Here is a 22,585-nt window from a genome sequence, read left to right as displayed (position 1 = left end):
TCAAGGTCTATGCTTCATAGCTCAATTAGCTCATCTATTAGTACTCATCCCCTCTGCTTCCCTCATCCCTCTGGCTTCTCCTCTAGAACCCTCTGCTCCCACCCCTATCCCAGCTTCTTTCCCATCCTTCCTAGGTGCCGGGTCTCCTCGGCCTTGCCCAAAGTCCAGAGAGAGAGAGAGAGAGGCTTGGACAAAAGTTATGCCTTGGTAGAGGGATTACTGTTCCATGGAGTTTTGGAGAGGCATTACAGAGTAATTAACATGACAAGGTAACCCGCCTTTTGTAGAAGCTCGATTCCCCCTCCTAGACCCTCTCTTCCCAATTTCCCAGTCTAATTCAGAGGAGCCTGTTAAAATTGTCCAGTCTGTCTCCTTGCCTGGGGCGCTGTACAGGTTTTCCAAGGCTTCATTGCAGCACCGGGGTTCCACCTCAGTCCACTGGCCAAAGTAGGTGAGACGGATGTGACCTTTATCCCCAGCATTCATTGAAGCAAAATAGAAGGTGGAAAGGTTGGTAATTGAGAAGGTGGAGAGGTGGGGTTCAGAGGGAACAAGAAAGAAAGGAAGAGAGGGAAGAAAGAAAAGATGGAGAGAGAGGGAGGAAGGCAGGAGGAAAAGAAGGAAGGAGGGGGAGGGAAGTAGGAAGGCAGAAAGAGGAAGAGAGGAAAAGGAAGGGAAGATGGAAGAAAAAAGTAAAGAAGGAACAGAGTGAGGAAAAGAAAGAATGAAAGGAGGAAGAGAAGAAGAGGGAGAGAGACCAGTTAAGATTATAAGAAATTGCAGCATGATACAGTGGGGGAAATTCTCTCTAGGAAGAGACCTGAAGAGAACATTTTTAGCTGTCTTATAAGTATGGACAAATATCTTAATCTGTCTGCACTTTGATTTCTGCATCTGTAAAATGGGGAGAGGAACCTTTAAAACTATCTCCTTTTTAGGGTTCTTGAGGAGAAGCCAGAGAGCACTTTATAAATGTGAATTACAATGAGCACTTATCTCCAGCAGGGGTCAAGGAAGTCTTCATCTTTGACTTTTTTTCAATAAGGAAAGCAGGGGGACAGTTGGACAGTGTGGCACATTAAAAAGATCCAAGTCAAAAGACTTGAGTTCTGATCTCAGTCATTAACTTATTTAGGCCAGTCCCTTATCTTTAAATGAGGGGATTGGAGCAAAGCATCTGTGAGTTCTCTTCTAGCTCTAAATTTGTGAGCTTGTGACCTGTTAGGCATTCCTGAGCAGCCCAGTAGAAGACACAGTGCATCAAATATTAGGTTTGGAGTATAGAAGACCTGAATTCAAATCCTCCCTCATATACTTACTAGCTATGTGACTAGGCAAGTCATTTAAGTTTTCTCATCTATAAAATGACGATAATAATAATAATACCTGCCTCCCAGAGTTGTTTTAAGGATCATATGAGATAACATAAATATATCTGCAAACCTTTTAAGTGACATAGAAATGTTATTATCATTCCCTATTATTCCTGCCCTGGAAAGGTCAAGTCAAAAATCCCTTTGGTATTTCCAGGTATAAAAGTGATCCTTCATTGTTCCCAAGCAGTGATTCACAAAAATTTGAGGATTCCCCTGCATCCCCCAAAAGAGCTCTGGTGAGATGCAGAGGAAAATTTTCTTATGCCCTAGCAATACAGATGTCTAAGATGGATGCTTAGGAAAAGAATATAGGGAAGGGGTGGACTGGCCGCCCTCTTGGGGTAGCCTTCCCTCTGGGAGCTGCTGCTTCCTTGTCATAGGATTTTGAGTTGAAGGATAACTACTCTCCCATCTGAGTAGCCACCTAGGACGGGGGCAGGGGTTCAGCCACTGAACAGGGCAATTGGGCTCCCTGACCTCTCTCCCTCCCAGACCAAGGAGTGCCTACCAGTGTTATCCAGCAGCAGGTTCCTGGGGTTGAGGTCTCGGCATAGCACACCCTGCTGATGTAGACCCTCAAGGGCCACGAGAGTCTCCGCTGCCCACTGCTTGACCTGTTCTTCCTTCACACACCAGGCTCCGCCTCTGTGGCCTGGACAAGCCCGGTTAGCATGTGGACAATCCTGACCTGAGAGCTCTTTGCACTGGTCGCTCCCATGACCGTAGCCCTCTAGTACCCGGCCTGCCCCCTCCCGGATCCAGGAGAGACCTCCCAGGGGCCCCTTGTTGGTACTCCACCTAGTACTCCGCCTGGCTTGATGATGGGACCGACCTCTGCCCTGGCCTGGGCTGCTAGTCATTGCCCCATCCCTTCTTAGGGTCTTGGAAGCGAGGCCAGAAGATGAGGTAGTGTCTTCTGAGGTCAGAGGGTCCTGTTTAGAGGAAAGATCATCTGTCCTGACTTTGTGTCTTCCAAAAGCATCTTCACAGGATGATGCTCCATGGGACGTGAACACTTGGATTTCCCTGGATGGACTGGATACCTTTCTTCCAGAGTTCAGGTCAGAATCCTCCAGATTCTTCAGCCCTTTCTGATGATCAGATACTCTGCTTTGAGGCCCTGATGAAATGTCAGAGGGCTGGGCTGATGCCTCAGGGGCAATGCTGAGCTGTTGGGTGGTGTTCTGGGAAAGTAGAACCGGGGTCAGGAGACTGAGAATCTCAGGGGGACCAGGGCCAGCTTTCCCTTTCTCTCTGTGGTCACCCTGGGTGGAGCTGGGCTTCTGCTGAGTTAAGTTGCTGCAGGTCTCTTGCCTCTTGGGTCTAGGCTGAGAGAGGAGATGGGACCAGAGGGTTCCTCCTGAACCAAGCAGAGGGAACAAAGAAAGAATGGTGGGAAAGGTGGAATAGAGGAGGAAAAGGTCCTGGATATTCCCCACTGGCCCTCCAGCCCCGCTCTTGCCCCCCAAATCCCTTCCTCAGCAGTGCAGATCTTTTGGACTGCCTTCTGGTTTTATCTTCTCCTACTCCCTTTCAAGCCCTTTGCCCCAGCCAGACTGGTCTGCTCATTGAGGCCTAGATGTGTTGAAAACTTTCCCACCTCCTCACTTCTGTTCCTGTTCTGTTCTCACATCTATTACTTAGAACTCCCTCTCTACTTTTCTCAACTTCTCTAAATTTTACCCAGCAGCCTTCAAGCTCTAGCATGAGTTCCACCTCTTCCAGGAAGTTTTGTCCATACAATGTCCATCACCATTCCCGTACTAGCACTCATTTTGTACACTGTCTCTACTGGCAACACTTTGGCCATGTTTCCTTCCAACCAGTCATACTGGCTCTTTCTTGCTATGTTTACTTGACTTCCACGCTCTTTCCCCAACTCCTTTCACATACCCATATCCTCCTCATCCCATCCCTTATGTCTTCTATGACAGGGATTCCTAAACTTTTTGGTGACATACCCTGTGTAAAGCCTAGGAGCCTTTCTCAGAATGATGTTTTTTGGCCTGTGATATATTCTGTGATGATATTCTTTCATATTTGAAAGAAATGCTAAATTTCAGTTAGGAGTTAGTGTAAATAAAGATTATTGTTCTTCCCTCCTCCCCCAAAAGATCACAAACTCTTGTGAAATTTATTCATAGACCCCTTGTGGAGTTATGTACCTCCAGCTTGTGACCTCAGTCCTATTAGAATGTAAGCCTATTGAGGGTAAGAGCCATCTTTTTTCTAATCTTTATCTTTCAAGCACATAGTGTTTAATACATTTTTTCAATAATTCATTTATTAGTTTGGCACTTTAGTGTAACAGATTTCAGCTCTTCATGTATGTTTTGTCTTATATCCTCAGTTGACCTGGAGACTTTTTGTCAGCTGAAACCAGATCTTGTTAACACTTGTTAAAGTACTTTACAAAAACTTACTAGAAACTAGCTGATTGGTTAAAAGAGGCAGCAAAGCCCAAGATGAGTAGACAATAAGACAGCCCTTGATCCCATTGGTCCTAGTGAAGACAGGTCATAGGCATCCATGAGGTGAGTGCCTCTTACGAAGAGGGTTATGTAGAAAGAGTAGGAATGAAAAAGGAAACATCCAACTACAAGCCTAAGAGTATTGTTAGAATAGACAATAGATAGCCACTTCATTACTTTTTTGTATTTATATCCCTAAGCACTTAGAAAAATAAAATAGCTAGTGTTTATATAGTCCTTTAGGACAGCTAGATGAATTGGATGAGGTTTGCAAGCTCCTTTGCATATTTGTATAGTTGGTCCTATGCTTAGAACATGCTAAGTGATTAATAAGTCTTTTCTTCATTCCTCCCTCTCTGTTTCCCTTCCTCTCTTTCTCCCTTCTTCCCTCCCCCCTCCTTCCTCCCTTTCTTCTTTTCACTTCCTTCCCCTTATAAAATGCTTTTCTATCCTCCTCTCTCCCTCCCATAACATACTGAGGCCGCCTCAATATTTTAAACTGTTTAAAAATTTTTAAATGTTAAAATGCCTTAGCCCAAAGGTATGAATACTTAACAAACAAAATATCAAGCTTTGACAGTTCTCCAGGAGGAGGTATTTTTGGTGAGCCAGGATCCTTTAGGTAGGCAGTTTTTCAAGTAGGTCAAGGGATCCCTGAAGGTTCCTGAGACCATTTCACATTATTCATTAAATCGGAATTCTTTTCATAATCATACTAAGATGTTTGAATTTCTAATATGGTAAATATGAATACATATAACCTCAATCAACAACAGCTCTTTAAGGAGGAACTTAATTTTTAAGAGAATCAAAGGGTCCTGAGAATACAAAGTTTGAGAACTGCTGTTTTGGCCATACTTAAAGGAAAGAGGAAGAAAGCAGGAATGAAGAGGAGGGATAAGGGAAGGAATTCAGAGGCCACTGAGAAGGATTCTGGCTTGGTGGAAGGAAGCTTGGTAGATAGCCCTGGATCTAGGGCTCCCACTTACCCTGCACATGCTCCAAGTGCAAGAAGATGGAGTCCTCACTCACAGAGTAGCGAAGAAGCTTGGCCATATAAGGAACACCATTGGGGATGATGGTTGGACGGTCCCAGGTTTCTCCATGGCACTTGGGGAGGCTCTGGGGAGAAGGGAAGCCAACTCAAAACAAGGAGAGACAGAGCTCAAAGAATATCACTCCACCAGGAAGGCAGAGAGTTCTCTGCCAATAGGGTCACCCCAGAAGGATGATAATGGTAGAGGAGGCTGGCAAAGGAGCTGGGACCAAGAAAACATGAATATGTAAGTATGTAATGAAGTAAGATTGGAATCAAATGCAGTACAGCTGGGATATGCTCTCATTAATCTGCCTCACCTCCAACAGCCTGCAGCCAGTCTTTCCTGCTGCTGGCATCTAATGCTGCTCTATCTACCGCTCAGTAGCCAACTGCCTATAGCAAACAGGTGCAGTTTAGCAAGTTAAGATGTTGGGAAACTGTCCCTGTTGGATTTCATGCCTCCTTTGCAAAATAAGGTTCCTTCACCAGGGTTCTGACCTGCCACAGAAAGGTCTACCTTCTTTGTATGGTCTCCAGAAAATGGAGGTCTTGAGTAGAACCTTCATTGATTAGTATTTAGCTTTTCTTTGGATTCCTATAATTTAGCACAGTACCTATAGTGTGCGTTTAATAAAGATTTGTTAACTGACTGACTTTGTCTGTGGGGTATCCTTGAAGGTAAGGGGTGGGAGTGTCCTAGGAATGAATGAGAAGACTGTTTGGTCTCACTGGGTCTTAATATACTCTAATACTCTATGTGATGGAGTCAAATACTGAAGAACAGGAGTGGGGGGGTAGGGGTTAATCCAAGAGAGAGAATTAGGTTATTGAGCTACACTTACCTTAACTACAAACGTCCCCCCAGTGGCAGGGTCCTGGACCAGCTGAACCTATAAATGATGGGAAAAAGGGTCAGATGGGCTAACACTAGGTTCTTAGGGAATCCAAGACCTGAACTTCCAGTTCTGAAATGCCACGCCCTCCCAGATTCTTTCCATTAGAATCAAAGAATGTCAGAGCCAAAGGAAACCTCTAGAGAGCAGATCTAGATTTTTATAGAAAAGTGTAAAAAAAAAAAAGACCTACCCAAAATCACATATCAAATTAGTGATAGAAATGGGAGTAGAAAGAATTCAAGTGCATATAATGTTTTATGATTTATAAAGCTCTTGCCTCACAAATATCCTCTGGAGTAGGTAATGCAAGTATTACTATCTGGATTTTACAAATGAAGAAATGTTAAAATTAAGCCATGATAATCCTTAGGGCCAAGATTCGGCTTTATCTAGCTCCAGATTCAGTACCATTCCCTAAGTGAGTTGGAAAGGACTTTTGGCAACTAGCTAGTACAGTGTATAGAATTCTGGGTCTGGAGTAGGAAAACCTGAGTTCAGATCTAGCCTCAAACATTTTGGCTGGGTGATCCTGCATGTTATTTAACTTCTGTCTTAGTTTCCTCATCTATAAAATGGAGATAATAATAGCATTGACCTCCCAGAATTGTAAGGCTCAAAAAGAGTCTCACATATAACTTGTAAAGTGCTTAACACAGTTTCTGGCATATAGAAGGTGTTTGAAAAAGGTTTCCTTTCTTTTGCCATTTGTGTGTATGTTTTTTTTAAAGGCGGCATTGTTGTATGTCTGTTTGCTTCTGTGATTTTATCAGGGTAGGGAACTTTGGGTATGAGAATTTTTTCCACTGATGCAGAGTGGCCCCCTGTGACTTTAAAGAACTTACCCATGGTTTCACAACTCTTGTAATCTTGTATTTCTGCCTGTCTTGGTTGTCTCTTTGAATAGAATTTTCCTGGGCTGAAGGAGCTAATTCATAGAGAAATTGGCAGTGACAATTTCATCATGAGATGAAAAAATTTGATTAATCAGTCTCCCCCAACCAAGGGTTCCATGATTCTCTTGTTTACAACAAGGGCAAAGGGACACGGAAGAAGTCATCTGAGAATAGAGCTTCCTAGACTGTGGGACAAGACCATCTGGAGATTTCAATGCCTAAAATAATTGAATTTTTGGAGATACAATTCCTATATTAATATATTCGCTTTTTTTTTTTGAATGCAAGAAAGATTTCTTTTACATTCTTGCAAGCATGGGTGCCTAGTTTAGTAGACATACCTTTGAAATTCCAAAGGCAGCATTTTATTCCCTATCCTAAACACAAGTTCCTCCTCTGATTCCCCATTAATTGGATGTTCCAGAAATTACATGACATGAATCTCCACCTCATTACATAACCAGTCTCTACCCTCAAGAATCTTCCATTCTAGAAGAGGGAATGTAACAGAGGAGGACTAAGGGCAGAGAACAAAAAATTGTTTTCAAATCTCAGGCCATCACCCCTGATTACAAAAGTCAGTTCCTGTCTCCAAGGAGCTTACATTCTTTTGGAGAAAGATAACCTAACCTCTACCCTTGATTATTTTTTGATATCCTTGGGAGTTTCAGTTTTCTAATTTGTTTCATTTCTCCAATTTAATCTTCATAACTCTGGAAACCAAATAAATGCCCATCCATTTCTTGCAATTTCTTTTATTATTATTATTATTATCATTAATATTATTATTTTTAATAATTTGGTTTCCACATCCTTTTCTAACCCCTTAAATTTGGCTAATACTTTTTACATCCCACTTTACAAGTCTATTAATCACTGCACAGATTTCCTTACACAGGGTGGATAATCCCTGAATTCTCTGCTGATTCTTCTGACTGGCTGTACTAGGAGTAAAATTACTTCTAATTTCAAGATGCGTTCCTCCTCTTCCTGCCAATAACCTATCTTTCCATGCCATTCTGCTAGTGGTATCAAACCATTTTGCTGTTCTCTTCACTGCCTTTCTGGTGTAATTTATCCAATCATATTTATCCACCAGAAAAGGAATGACCCAAATCCAGAACTAACTAGATTTCTAGTCTTGAATTTACTAGTTATTATCTTCAAATGCCAGGGTAAAAGGAATAGCCAATTAGATCTGTGCACATGTGTCCATTCAGTTCCCCAGCAAAGCAGGTTTAAGAGTGCTGCCTCCACAGTACCACCCAAGCTTTGCTTGGGGTATGCTCATCCCTGGGGAATACATTCACTTTTTAAAAAATGACAGCAAAGTCCAATAATGTGGGAAATTGCTCCAATGCGGTACATGCGGCAGAAAAGGATTGGGCCGCAGTTAATGGGCTCCGGAGGACAGACTGCCAACTCTTCCTCCCTCTGGGGGCAAGACCTTGGTACTCAAATCTTTATCCCATTCTTGGCAGAAAAGAAAAGGATCTCAAGCTTGTGAACGTTCCCTATCCATGCAGAGGAATTGGGAGGGGGAGGAGGCAACAAAGTGAGTTTACATAAGTCTTTTGTATTTATTTCCACATTATTAAAAACCGATATGAACACAGTATGGCCAAAATGTTTGACTCTCTGAATGCGTTAGAATGTGATTTTTGAGAATGAAATATTTCATAGAGTGGGTGCTCAAGAGTCAGAGACAGGCGGCTGATTTCATATTAATTTGGAACAGTGTTTTATTGTATCCCCGAGGGGAGATGGAGACCAGGCCAGCAAGAGAAGGGTTAATGAAAGCCGCTTAGGCTGCAGCCCAGTGCCCTTGGATGTTCACTCCGGGTAGCATCTCACAAAATTGGTGCGGGTGGTTTGAGTAGAGTGCCATCTGGTGGACAGTCTGTAGGCTTCACTCAGCTAAGCAGTGAATTGCTCCCTTTCTATAACCGTTAGGAAGGCGGCCGCATTCATTTCACCACGGAAGAGCCCGGGTGAGACCCAGTATATATAACCTGTGTGCCAGAAGCAGTACATGAATCCAGATCTTCCCACAACAAGGCCGGCCTTGTGTCTACTGCAGACAAAATGCCTGCTACAACCTGGCTCCCCCTCAGTTTTCCAATGGGATTTCCATCATTTCCCTCCATATCCTCTCTGTCCCGGTTCGCTGGCCTGTGAGCTGGTCTTTTCCTGTAGTTCAAAGAACTAGTGTATATTAACATATACACTATCTCCCCTCCCCTGAAAAACAAAGAGCCCTGCTTCCCTCTGAGCAGACCAGTCTTCCAGAATAAAAGGTCACTTCCGCTTCCTACCTGATGGAAAACATCCACAGAGAAAATTACCCAGCACTCGGGTCTTTGGATATATGACTTTGTGTATGGTGGGGGTCAACCCTACCTGTGGTCATCACTGCAGACCATAGAATCCTCGCTCTAGAATCAAGAAAAGACCTCCGAAGCCATCTATCAAGTTCAACCATCCTGTCCTCCAAAACCTGGAAAGGCTCTGGTTTAACCAGCACACCGTCTGTGGTAGAGCTAGAATTTGAACCCAGATCCTATCCAAAGGCTGGTTAGGTAGTATAGGGGATAGAGCATCGGGCTCGGCATTAGGAAGATATCTTCCAAAGTTCAAATCTGGCCTCAGATACTAGCTATGTGACCTTGGGCAAGTAAATCATTTGCCCCCATTTGCCTCAGTTTCCTCATCTGTAAAAGGAATTAGAGAAGAAAAAGGCAAACTCATCTAGTATCCCTGTCAAGAAAATTTTAAATGGGCTAATTGAAGAGTTAGACCCGAATGAATAACAAAAACAACCCGTGACTCCAAATCCAGTACTTTTCCCCAACTGTGCCATACTTTTTTATAGTATGAGAAACATTGTTGTAGTGGGGGATACCAGGGTCTGAGGTAGGTTCTTGATGATCATAAATCAAGAGCATAGACTTAGAGCTAGAAAGAATATTAAAGGTCACCTGGACCCATGCCATTCTTTTACAAATGAGGAAACTGAAACTCAAAACAGGTTAAAACAATGGGCCTGAAATCAGAAAGTTCAAATCCAACTTCAGACAATAACGAGGTGACCTTGCACAAGTCATTTACCCTCTGCCTGTCTCAATTTCTTCAACTGTAAAATGGAAAAACAGCTACCTCCCAAGATAGTTGTGAGAATCAAGTGAAATCATATTTATAAAACACTTAGTTCAGTACCCAGCACGTAGTAGGTTAAATGCTTATTTCTTTTTTGTTTTTTCCAAACTGGGATTTCTTTTTCTCATTGCTCATCTTCTCAACACTCATCTTCAATCCACTGCAACCTTACTGTCTGTTCCTTTCTCACAAAAGAACTGTTGAGCCTCTGCCCCACCCCAACTTTTTATTTTTTATTTTCATTTTAGTTGCATCTGGCTTTTTGTGATCCCATTTGGGATTTTCTTGGCAAAGATACTGGAGAGATTTGCCATTTCCTTCTCCAGCTCATTTTAAAGATGAGGAAACTGAGAGCTAGGAAGTGTCTGAGACCAGATTTGAACTCTGGTGAGTCTTCAAGACTCTAGGCCCCCCGCACTCTATCCACTTTGCTACCCAGTTGCCTCAAATGTATGTAAATTGCATATAATTTAGTATTTACTATATTGATCCAAATAAAAATCATATATACCCCCAAATCTCATTTGAAAAGGAAAAAAAAAGTGACAATAGACTGGAAAATAAATTGATTTTAGGCTGCATATAGGTTTTATACAATTCAGATCTGTAGAAAAAGCATGGCCTATATTCAGATTGATTTAGCAGTGAATACATTATCTTGTCCTGTTTTCTAAATATTTTCTGTCTTATACTTGCATGCCTTATTAGTTCCTATGTTCACTGAGGCAGGGAATGTCTTGCGCTGCTTCTCTATCTACAGAATAACTCATAATATCTACAGATAACTCATTCACTTTATTAATTGATGGGGCTTGAGCAGCTGAACAATATGGAAACATTCACATCAAAGGATTTCTCCTTGGGAGTCTTTCATTTTATACAAGCTTACCCAGGTTCTTAAAGGCCCCTCTAGTCCATCCCTGTCTTGACCAATTTTTTCTCCCAGGAAACAAATGGATTTGAGCTAACATTTAGAGTTGTTTAGTGTGATATAGCATTGTGGGGGATTCTGCTTTCCGCAGTTTGTGGAAAGGTCAAGAGGGCTCTTGGAATCACAGAATTTCATTAAGTACAACAGCCACTCACCCATAGGTCCAGTTCCACTAACTGATCAGTTCTATTCCAACTTGAGGTACTCCATTTCCAAGGGTTCACTATGCTTTTCGACTATATGGACAATCAATTTACAAAAGCTCAGAACTTTTAAGCTCAAGCAATCCATTAGCCTCAGTCTCCCAGAAAGACAGAAATAAACATTTATTTTGTGCGCATATTACATAGCACATGATAGGTACTTAATGTTCATTGAATTTCCAGGAACTGCGCTATGCACTTTACAAAAGTTTTCTCATTTGATCCCGGGCAACAACCCTGAGAAATAGCTGCTATTACTTAGTCCCATTGTATAGGTGAGAATTCTAAGGCTGCCATTGGTTAAATGATTTTTCATTGGGTCACATAGTCATTATTTGAGGTCAGATTTCAGGCCCAGTGCTCTGGGCATTATGGTACCACTTAACTCCCTGGGAATATAGGAATGATAATAGGCGTGTGCCTCCATGGCCTTAAAAAAAAATAGGGGAAAAAGTTATTTTACAAACAAACAAACAAAAAAAAAAAAAACTTAAAATCTTTTTCTATAGTGCAGTGGTTTTAGGCTCATAGATAAAGACCTACAGGGGCCCTTAGAAACGATTTAGTCCAATATCCCTCATTTTATAGATGAGAGAACTCATTTATAGGCTTAGGAAGTTAGGGAAATGTGTCACAAGCAAGTGACAGAGTCAGGATTCGAACTTGAGTCCTGTCATTCCAAAACCAGCATTTTTCCCACTGCATCACACTAGACAGAATTTGTCCATCACTCAGCATCTTGTTTGGGTTCAGGCTATTTTGACATGATTTTGGAGGGTCCAGATGTTGGGATACATGTGACCATGGTTGTAGGGCAGGTATCCCTGTTTCCCAGGCAACCTGAAGGGGGGTATCAAAGAAATCAGTAGTGGACTGGTCCAGAGGGGCAGCTTTTGGGAAGAGGCAGAATGTAATAAGCCCTAGGTAGGTTTGGTTTGGGTAAGGTTTGGGAGGGTAAGAAGAGAAAATTCAAATTCAGCATTTCATCTCCACTCCCAGAAATGAGCCTTGGGGAAGTCAGTAAGTCCAAGAACATATAGTCATATTGCTCTTCCTTGACCAGCATCATTTGGGAGCAACTTTAATACTCTCTAAGCCAACTCCATCATGAGAAGCCCTTTCATGTTCCAGTGATCCTCCTAATAATAACTGTCAACAGAACTCACTGCCCCAAAACCTTTTGTCAACTATTGTCACAGTTTCACAGAAGCTATTTCAAGACAGACAGCTGGAACTAAGGCTCTAAGGTCCATTTCCTACTGCATGTCACTTCATGGTTAATTATATTGGGAAAGAAAAGGTCTTCATGAAATGCTGGGGAAATCCCAGTCACATCAAGATGCTGGCAATCCCTGAGGGATTCAGGGCAACATGTTTTTCCTAGACCCCTGAAAAGAACAAATAGTCTAAGAGAATCCCCACTCATGCTACCAAGCAAATACCTTCTATTCTCTGGGTAAGTAAGTCCCACCCTGGACCTGGAAATGCTATTCTTATTATGGAAACCTGAAGACATGAGTGCCAGAATGGAGAATTGAAGGGAATATTAACTTTGAAGTCAGAAGAGTAGAGTCTGAAATTTTGCAATGCTATCACTACTTACTAGCTGTGCTTTCCCCTGTTAATTACTTCCTATTGATCCTACTTATTTTATTATGCTATATATATATGTATGTATATAAATACATATATTTATTCTTGTTTGTATATATTTGCTGACCAATATATTGCCTCTTCTGTTAGATTGTAAAGTCCTTGAGAACAACAAATGTCTTTTACCTCATTTTGTATCCCCGGAGCTTAGTATAGTGCCTGGTACACAGTAGACAATTAATAAATATTTAGTGAATGAAAATTTCATCTATAAAAATTAGGGCATTGGATCCTAAGTTTCTTTCTAGTCCTAAAAGTTATGATCCTATGTATATGAAGGGTTGGTGTATGGAAGAGGGCTTAAATTTGTTTGGCTTGGCTCTGAAATCAGAATTGGGACCAATGAAGTATTGGAGTCAACTTTTAGTTCAATATAAGGAAGACTTTAACTATTGAAGTCCGAAAGTGCAGTGGGTAGCTCAGTGGGTTGGTAGCTGCCTCTTTAGGTCTTCAAGCAGTGATTGCATGGTTGATTGTTAGGGATATTGTAAATGGGATTGTTCCTTAAGGTCTGGGTTGGTCCAGGTATTAGTCTGGGTGATAGAGTGGACAGAAAGCTAGATATCCTGCCTCAGACACTGATCAGTTGTCTCACCCTGAGCAAGGCAGGTATTCATTTTTGTTCCATAGTATTTGCATCTATAGAATGAAGAAGTTGAACTTAGTCTCCGTGATCTCCTATGACCTTTGAGGTGTCCTGGATTTGGAATCAGAGAACCAGATAACTTAAAATCCTGATCTGTTATCTTGGTGATTTTAAGTAAATCATTTCTTTTCCATGGGCCTCAGTTTTCTCATCTGAAGAAAAAGGCAGGCTTCTTAACTTTTTGGGGGGGAAGTGGGGATGTAACATGAACCCTTTAGTCAGCCAACAGATCCCTTCTTTAAATAACATTTTAAAATACGTAAAATAAAATACATAGGATTAAAGGAGATCAATTTTATTGAAATATGCTTATCAATTTTTTTTAACACAAATTTGTAGACCCCCTGAATTAAAGGGTTAACAATCTCTTGGATCAAATTATCTCTAAGTTCCCTTTCACTTCAAAATTCTTTGGCCTCCTTATCTCTCGAATTCCATGATTCCATTTCCTGAACTATTCTGTTTTTGATTGTAGAGGCTGTTGACTCTTCTTTGACCATTAGGTGTCTATCTTGTAATTACAATAGAAATCCCTCTAACTAGCCCCACTGACCAATTCGTGCAGCATACATCTCTATCATGTTTAAAAAAAAAAAAAGGGTCATGATGGTCTCTTGAGAAAAAGTTTCTCAAAAATACTAAAACCTAGGATAATTCCCCTCCATCTATTGCCAAATGGGATTCCCCACCACCTTGGCCCAAGAGAAGTGGTTCTGATTTGCAAAGTCAAATAAATAATGAGCTGGAAAGTCTATTCCAAAATATGAAGACAATCTCCTCCCTTATGGGATACTGCTCTGTCAAAGGAGGCAGAACCTAAAATGTAGACATTAATGCTAGAAAGAACCTTAGAGAACACCTAGTTCAATGGAGCAAGGAAAGGGAAGAAAGAGAATGAGCATTTATATAGTATCTATTGTATACCAGGCACTGTGCTTAAATGTTTTTTACAATTATTAGCTCATTTGATCCTGGGAGATAGGTGGTATTATGACCCCCATTTTACAGCTGAGGAAATTGAAGCAAATAGAAATAATGTGATTTGTCCAGTTTCACACGATTAGTAAGTGTCAAGGCTGCATTTGAACTCAGCCTTCCTGACTAGAGGCCCAGCACTCTGTCTACATATCATCTGGCTTATCTTTCTGATCAAATGAAATCATTCATATTACATCTTACAAGTGTTTAACAATCCAGAGGTTGCTTAATAGTTAATATTAATTAGCATGTAATAGTTTACATGAACTGATGCTGAGTGAAGTGAGCAGAATCATGAGAATATTGTGCACAGCAACAAGATTATGTGAAGATCAGACATCCTGGCCCCTCAGCCCATCTCTTTTTCCTGTACCATCTCACTGCTTCTTGCTAACACAGGTAGGAAGAGGTAAGAAAAGTCTTCTCATTTTATCTTCCTCCCTTCATCTTCTCAGGCAAGAAGTGAGTTCCAGAAGAGTTTGGGGTAACAAAGCTAAATATTTGAAGTGTGATAAAGTGGACAAAGGACGCATCTAGTCAGAGGTCCTGGGTTCAAATTTTGCTTTTGATTCTTACTGTGTGATCATAGGCAAGTCAACTCCACCTCTTGGGGCCTCTGATTTCTCATATGTAAAATGAAGTTAGGCCAGGTGGTCTTGGGGATATCCTACAATCCTAAATCTAAATGCTGTGATAAATTAAGAATATTCACTCTGGAAGCTCATCATTTGGGGAATGGCTATATAAGTTCTGGTATATGAAAGTAATGGAATATTATTGTTCTGTAAGAAATGACAAGCAGGCTGATTTCAGAAAGCCTGGAAACATTTACATGAACTGATGCTGAGTGAAGTGAGCAGAATCACAAGAATATTGTACACAGCAATAAGATTTTATGACGATCATCTGTAAGGGACTTGGTTCTTTTCAACAATAAGGTGATTCCAGGTAATTCCAATAGACTTGTGATGGAAAAAGCCATCTGCATCCAAAGAGAGAACTATGGAGACTGAGTGTGGATCAAAAGCATAGTATTTTCAGTTTTGTTGTTGTTTGCTTTTTTTCTCTTTCACCTTTTGATCAGATTTTTCTCAAGCAGCACAATGAATATGGAAATATGTTTTGAAGAATTGCACATGTTTAACCTATATCAGATTGCTTGTTGTCTATGGGAGGGGATAGAAGGGAGAAAGGAAGAAAAATTTGGAACACAAGGTTTTGCAAAGGTGAATATTGAAAACTATCTTGCATGTTTTTGTAAAAATAAATAGCTATTAAAAAAAAGAATATTCATTCCTTGGAGACAGGAACTTTTTTGCCTTTCTTTGTGTCCCCAACTTAGCACAGTGTCTGGCATGTAGCAGACATTAAATAGATAGCTAGGTTGGCCCAGTGAATAGAGGGCTAAACCTGGAGTCAAGAAGACCTGAATTCCTAATTGACCTCTGACATGAGCTGTTTGACCCTGGGCAAGTCATTTAATCTGTCTGCCTCCTTTTCCTCAACTGAAAAGTAAGGTACCTATTTTCCAAGGTTATTGAAAAAAATCAAATGAGATAATATTTATAAATGCTTAACATAGTGTCTGATACACAATAGGAGCTTAATAAATGAGTTTCCTTTCTTCCTTCCTAAATATTAACTGCTGTTAACTGTAACATCTTTCCCTGGAGAAATAAAACCAAACCAAATATTAACATTTGGGGAAACAAGCCAAGTAAGCCAGAAACGTCTTAGAAGGGTCTCTGATGTGTCCCTTCCCTTCATAAACACTATGCCAGATACTTGACTTGACTTGTACCATTTTCCCTTGTCTTCTCACAATAAGTTGACTTCTTCAGGATTCAATTGTTTCTTCCTTAACTTGTCCATATTTCATGTTGCGCTCCTCTCATCCCTGCCATTCCCTGCTCTTACATTCCCAACAATATGGAGCTCTGTTCACCAACTCTAAGGTTCCATTCCTTCTCTAAGTCCTATTTATCTCATGGCTTATTATATTAAGGGAGAAAAGTCCTTCTGTGAAACACTGGGCAAATTCTTAATACCGTCTGTCTGCCCCGTTTACCCATGAAGGCTCACTACAGCACCTACGAGGCAGCCCCACTTAGTGGGTAGAGAACCAACTGGATTCAGGTCCTTTCTCTCACATACAATGGCCAAAAGACCCTGAGCAAATCACACCTCTTGGTGACCCCCAAGCAACTTTCTAAAATTATAAACACAGAGCAACCAGACCTGTCCAGACTGGATCATTGTTAGAAAGGCCTGGAGAGAAAGGCCTTAGAAAGAAAGATTCTCAAGAGTTCTATCTATATACATATGTACAGAGGTGAGCTCTGTGGCACAGTAGATAGAACACTGGCCCTGAGTTCAAATCCATTCTCAAAAACTTAATACTAGCTGTGTGACCCTGGGCAAGTTACTTAACCTCAGTTGTCTTGTTTCCCCAAAATAGTATTAGTAAAGTACTTAGCACAATGTCTGGCACATTTTGTTGTTCACTCGTATCAGTTGCATCTGACTCATCATGATCCCATTTGGGATTTTCTTGGCAGAGATGCTGGAGTGGTTTGCCATTTCCTTCTCCAGCTGCCCACCTAGCACACAATAAGCACTGCATAAAAGCTAATATTACTATTATTTTCAGTCTGAGATTTTATTGGTGTGGGTAGCTCCTTGATGAGGAAAATCCCTCTATCATTTCAGATTAACACTTTTTTATATCTTTTGAACAATTTTCTCTATTCTAAAAAAGACCATTAAAACTTCTTAAACATTGGGTAGCTATAGATCTATTTTTCTGCATTTATTTATGCATATATGCATATATACACATAAAGTACATATTATATACACACATGTATATCTATAGTTCTCTATCTTTGTCCCCATCTCTTCTATTCCAAAGGTCAAAACAAAGACCTTTATAAAAAAAGCTGTCTTGAAGTTGAAACTTCAAAAGGTGTGCTTTAAATGTCTCTGTGAGAGACAAAAAAACCTACATTCTCCATAAATGGGAGGTCGTTACTGTCCAGAAGACAAGGCCGTTTGGTTGAATTTGTTCTACCTCAGTTTCTGTGTAGTAGCTCTATGTGAATGACTTGCACAGTTAGAAGGCAGGCCTCCTGGCTCCCAGTCAAAGATTCTCAACCTGTTGCTCAAGAGGACAATGGCACTCAGTACCTCTCCTAATTTGGGAAAAAAGTTGTTGTTGCTCCTGTTTGAGGAGTGAAGAGAATGAAAGTGTGGGGGAAGAAACAGAACAGAGAATTCTTTGGAGGGAGAAAAAAAATAAATGACAACTGTGTGACTGAGAGCAACTGGTTTGCTTCTATCCTGCCTGCCTGCCTGTGGTGGGAGAAGAGTAAAGATGGCTGCCTAAGACACTAATGTTTTATGGAAGAGCCTTTGTTCATTTTCCCAACTCCTAATGACCTCTCTCTCAAATTTGTATTTATCTGTAGTTCTTAGTTTTTTATTTATTTTGTATATACACATATACATATATTGTTATTTATATAATATATTTATATATTATTTATATATATATATGGGTACATATAGCATATATGTATGTATACATGTATGAAAATACATACATATATGTGTGTATTATTTTATTTTTTTCCATCGCCAGCACCTAATAGAGTTCCTGGCACATGATGGGTGTTTAATAAATCCTTATTGAAAGTGTGGTTTGAAAGAAGTGTTATGAGAAGACCTCCTATTTGTCTCTTTGCAGAGGTGGCAGGCCCATGGGTCTGGTGTACTGCACATATTTTCAAGCTATTTCTGATGTGCTAATCAGTTGTGAATATTTTTTCCTTCTTTTTAAATTTTTTCTTAAAAATCTCATTTATTATGTGGGATGGCTCTCAGAGAGGGGAGGAGAGGAGAAAACTGGGGTGATGTACAAAAATCAAAAGATATCAATAAAAACGTATTTTTTAAAAGAAAAAAGTCGTGCTTATTGACAAGTTGCTTGAAAAGATTTTATCTTCTTGGGTATTACTCCCAGACCACCAACTCCTTGGGAAGAAGCTGAGATGCCTTGCTGTAGAAATATGACGAGGTGATGCAGTAGTTAGAGAACTGACCTTGGAATCAGGGAGACTCATCTTCCTGGCTTCAAATCTAGCCTGAGATACTTACTAGCTGTGTGACCCTAGATAAGTCACATAATCTAATTTGCCTCAGTTTCCTCATCTGTGAAATGAGCTGGAAAAGGAAATGACAGATTACTCTAGTATATTTGCCAAGAAAACCCCAAATGGGATCACAGAGAGTTGGACACGACAAACAACTAAACAACAAAAAGCTCAAACCTAACCATCTCATGGCTTAATATTATATGGTAGCATTGAGAGGAGAGCCTGGAAATATGTTCCACCCAACTTTCTTGATTCCTTCTCCCCGAGTTTCTAGTGTCTTCCTCCCCAAACTACCTTGAATTTAACCTCTTTGTAGATATTTGTGTTTATTAACCCTATATTTATCTTATACATATTTTTATAGGTATTTGCTATTTCCCCCTCCTCACTTCCTTCCTCAGTGACCTATTTCACAGTCTCTCTCTCTCTCTCTCTCTCTCTCTCTCTCTCTCTCTCTCTCTCTCTCTCTCTCTCTCTCCACTTCATCTCCTGCCCTCAAACTAAGGGATTTCAGCTCACATATTGATATTCCCTCAAACACCTCTTAATTTCTCAAGTCTCTCTCTCTCTTTGTCTCTCTCTCTATATATACACACACACACATATATAATATCAACACACAAAATGCCTTGGATCTTGCCACCAACCACAAGTGTTCTGTGTCCATGCTCATGAATTTAGAAGTTCCTTCAGCTCATCAAAATTTGTTATGATTATATATTTCCCTCTGCCTTATGATCCCTAACCTTGTTCTTCATGCTCATTATGATCCCTCATTCCCTCTATTGCTATGACCTTTTTCAGACTATCTCCCCCTTCTCTGGTTACATTTTCTCTTTCCTGTCTTGACTCCTTGGTGAACTATATGTCCTATTTTTGTGAATCCCTTACTCCTTTGTCTTATTGATGATCATGCCTTGCCAAATCCCAACCTTAGATTACTCTCAACAACTACTGTCTTCAGTCCTATTTATATTCTACTGGAGAAAAATCATGGAGACTAGACTGAGTCTACTACAAATTTATGTTATATAATCTCAACTGGGTTCCTATTGAAGCAAAGCAATCTTTTTACACCTATTTAATCTGTTTGCGCTGTAATTCATCAAAGCAGCTATCACAAACCTTTTAGCTATCCATCTTCAAATCTCTCATGCTACCCTTTCCGTTAGCTGAGGACTTTGCCTCATAATTTGATGAAAAAAAATGGAGACAATTTCCAAAGGTCTAGTTCTTTCTTGTCCTTTACTCCTTGTCTCATACTGGTGACTTTTCTCCCTCCACTTGTCATTCCTCCTGTTCTTTATCCTATCCCATGTTCCCTAGCAAAATTTTCTCACTATTATTCCTGCTTCCTCTTCCATATCTTCCTATCTACTGTTGCTTCCCTGCTTCCCACAAATATGCCAAAAATATCCCATCCTTAAAACACTCTCATTTGATCCAAATATCCCTGTTAGCTATTGTCTGATATCTCTTTTCTCTTTCATATTTTAACTTCATGAGGAAGTTATCTACAGTTGATGCCTTTACTTCCTCTCCTCTCACTTTTTAATCTGGCTTTCAACCTTATCATTCAACACACTGCTAGCTCCAAATTTACAGTGATCTCTTAAAATGGCCAAATCTAATGTTTTGTTTTGTTTTGTTTTTTTCAACCAGATCTCCCTGGACCTCTCTGCAGCCTTTGACACTTGATTACTCTCTTCAACTGGATACACTCTCCTTTCTAGGTTTTGAAGAAATAGCGCGCTCCTAGTTCTACCTCTATAAGTGCTCCTTCTGAATCTTCTTTACTGGATCTTCGCCCAAGTCACACTTACTAATCATGAATGTATCAAAAAAAAAATCATGAATGTATCACAAAGCCTTCTTTTCTCCTTTGATCTTTTCTCAATCATCTCATCAGCTCCAATGAGTTCAATTATCATCTATATGTAGATGATTCCCTAATCCACATACTCAAGCCTATTCTCCTGAGGATTACTTTTTCATCAATAAATTCCTTTTGGATAACTCTAAATAGATATCCATAGATATCATCACATATCTAAAACAGAACTCATTATTTCCCCTACTTCACCTTTTAAACTTCCCTTTTCTGAATTTCTCTTTTCTTGTTGAGGACACCGCCATCTTCTAATCTTTCAGGTCTCTGTTATACTAAATTCCTCATTTACACTCACCCCGCATATCCAATCTGTTGTCAGTTCTTTGGGGTTCTATCTTTATAATAATCCCATGACTAATAACAATATTCACCACCAACCTCACCTATATATTTCCTTCTTTCCAGTCACACAACTAGTATCCCAGTGCAGAACTTCATCATCTCCCACCTAGATAGAAGCTTTTCTCATGTCTTTCCCAACTCCAGTGTATCTTTCACTCAGCTAACAACCTCCAACTTAATAAAATCCAGCAGCTCCTAATGTCTCTAGGATCAAATATACAATCCTCCATTTGGCTGTTAAAACCTCCACAACCTGACCTACTCTTCTTGCCAACTTACTCTGTGCTAATCTCCGTGTTCTCACCCAGCCATACAGGACTTCTTTTCATTGATCCTCCTACAGGTGACATTCCATGTTTTTGAACTGGCTATTCCCCAACCCTGAAATGCTCTCCCTCCTGACCTTTACCTTATGCTTTCCCTTCAGCTTAAACTCCACCTTCTTCAAGAGGTTTTCCTCTGTCTCCCTTACTGTTGAGATAATAATCTTTCATCTTCTAAAAAGAAGATATATAAAATATGTCTCACATACACCTGGTTATTTACAAGTCTCCTGATTAGAATGTGGGCTCCTCAAGCATAATAAATATGTTTTGCTTTTCTTTGTAAGGCAACTTACCTAGCTCCTAGCACAGTATATAGTTGTTATTGTTTGTTTTTTTTTGTCCTTCTCCAAGAGTTCCATGACATCAGGAAGATGATGTCATGACCTACAAGTTAGTTGGCTTGAAGTGAGGGAGGGCTGTGCAAAGTCACCAGCCTCACTTTCTCCTCCAGAGCCATCGATGGCCAGATATAAATCAAGATAACTAGAGATGGTGGCCTTTTTAAGCCAAGGTCTTTATCAGGTTTTAGTTTGATTAAGGCAACAGTCCATTTGATGATTAAGGATAGGTAAGAAAGCTGGTATATAGTATATAGTACGTGCTTAATATATCTTCATTAACTGTATGGAAGTGGGATTTCTAAGAAAGGCTATCTGAAGATTTCTGGAAGAAAAATGATGGGAGAGCTTGGTTGACAGTGAGATTTCAGGAGTTTGTTTTCCATCTTTGGATCATGTAGTCATTCCAGGGTCAAATTCTGGGCTGGATTCCCAGATTTGTGCTGCCCTTTTCTTTCTCTCTGGAGGGAGACTAAGACCCATGACCACTGTTGCTTTTGCTTCTTCTGTAGCCAATGAATAAATTACTGGACTGATGCAAACTATGGCTAGTAATATGATTGAAGTGACCTCTCAGAGACAGTTTTCTTCTATGACTCCAAGCCAGCAAAAGAAGCAATTTCCATTGCTTGATCAATTCCCCAAAGTTTTTGTCTTAGCATCTTCCCCAAGGCGAATGATCCTAAATCAATAAAAGGCAATTTCTGCTGTAAGTAGAATGTATAGTACTCAGTGCAGTCCACATGGATTCATAAACTTTACCCTTTCCTCTATGCTATCTGTTCTTTCATTGTTATTGTTTATTTTCTTCTTTACATAAAGAAAACTTGCCTTTTAACCTTTTTTGTGGTTAATGATGTCACTGGAGAGTGAGGTTTGAAGGAAAGTATGAGTTCAGGTAGAAAGTAGCCACATAGCCCACCTCAGCATGAGGTTTGGGGAGATGGCAGAGGTGGAAATTTCAAATGGAAATCATAAACACTTTAAAGCATCTTATTAGTAGTTTTAAGCCAGCTGTAGTTGGTAAGTAGAAATAGTTTTAAGCAAAGAGATTAGTAACTCAAAGAAACTCCACACCATCTTAGACCTGGGATAGAGAGGAGTATTACTGTGTTTATCTTTTCTGGATTCTTCAAAAATGTTTATATGAGAGAATCCCCCCTTCCTTCCATTGAAAATGACTTCCTGTCCCTTATCATTATCATAGATAATACTAGGTAGAAAATTAGAAAAATAGGTAAGTAGGTAGACTTTTTAAAAGATGTATTAATAAGTATATAGAGAGGTAGATA

At 40.2% G+C, this 22,585-nt stretch overlaps 1 protein-coding gene across 2 annotated transcripts in view; it reads right to left on the bottom strand.

Annotated features, from left to right (window-relative positions):
• Positions 1 to 22,585, bottom strand: part of RPS6KL1 (ribosomal protein S6 kinase like 1) — a 38,166-nt gene that overhangs the window by 3,385 nt on the left and 12,196 nt on the right. The window contains exons 5-9 of one of the 2 annotated variants that reach the window (XM_051977583.1): positions 5,729 to 5,776; positions 4,837 to 4,969; positions 2,420 to 2,736; positions 1,885 to 2,308; positions 378 to 467 (exon numbers count right to left, since the gene is read on the bottom strand). In XM_051977583.1, coding sequence (XP_051833543.1) covers positions 378 to 467; positions 1,885 to 2,308; positions 2,420 to 2,736; positions 4,837 to 4,969; positions 5,729 to 5,776 — 1,012 coding nt within the window. Of the gene's footprint in view, positions 1 to 377; positions 468 to 1,884; positions 2,737 to 4,836; positions 4,970 to 5,728; positions 5,777 to 22,585 lie in introns of both variants that reach the window. The other variant, XM_051977582.1, reaches the window with a different exon arrangement.

The sequence above is a fragment of the Antechinus flavipes genome, chromosome 2, assembly GCF_016432865.1.
Source record: "Antechinus flavipes isolate AdamAnt ecotype Samford, QLD, Australia chromosome 2, AdamAnt_v2, whole genome shotgun sequence".
Lineage (NCBI taxonomy): Eukaryota > Metazoa > Chordata > Mammalia > Dasyuromorphia > Dasyuridae > Antechinus > Antechinus flavipes.
Note: the sequence above shows the minus strand (reverse complement) of the source record. Positions and strands in the feature narration are given on the sequence as shown.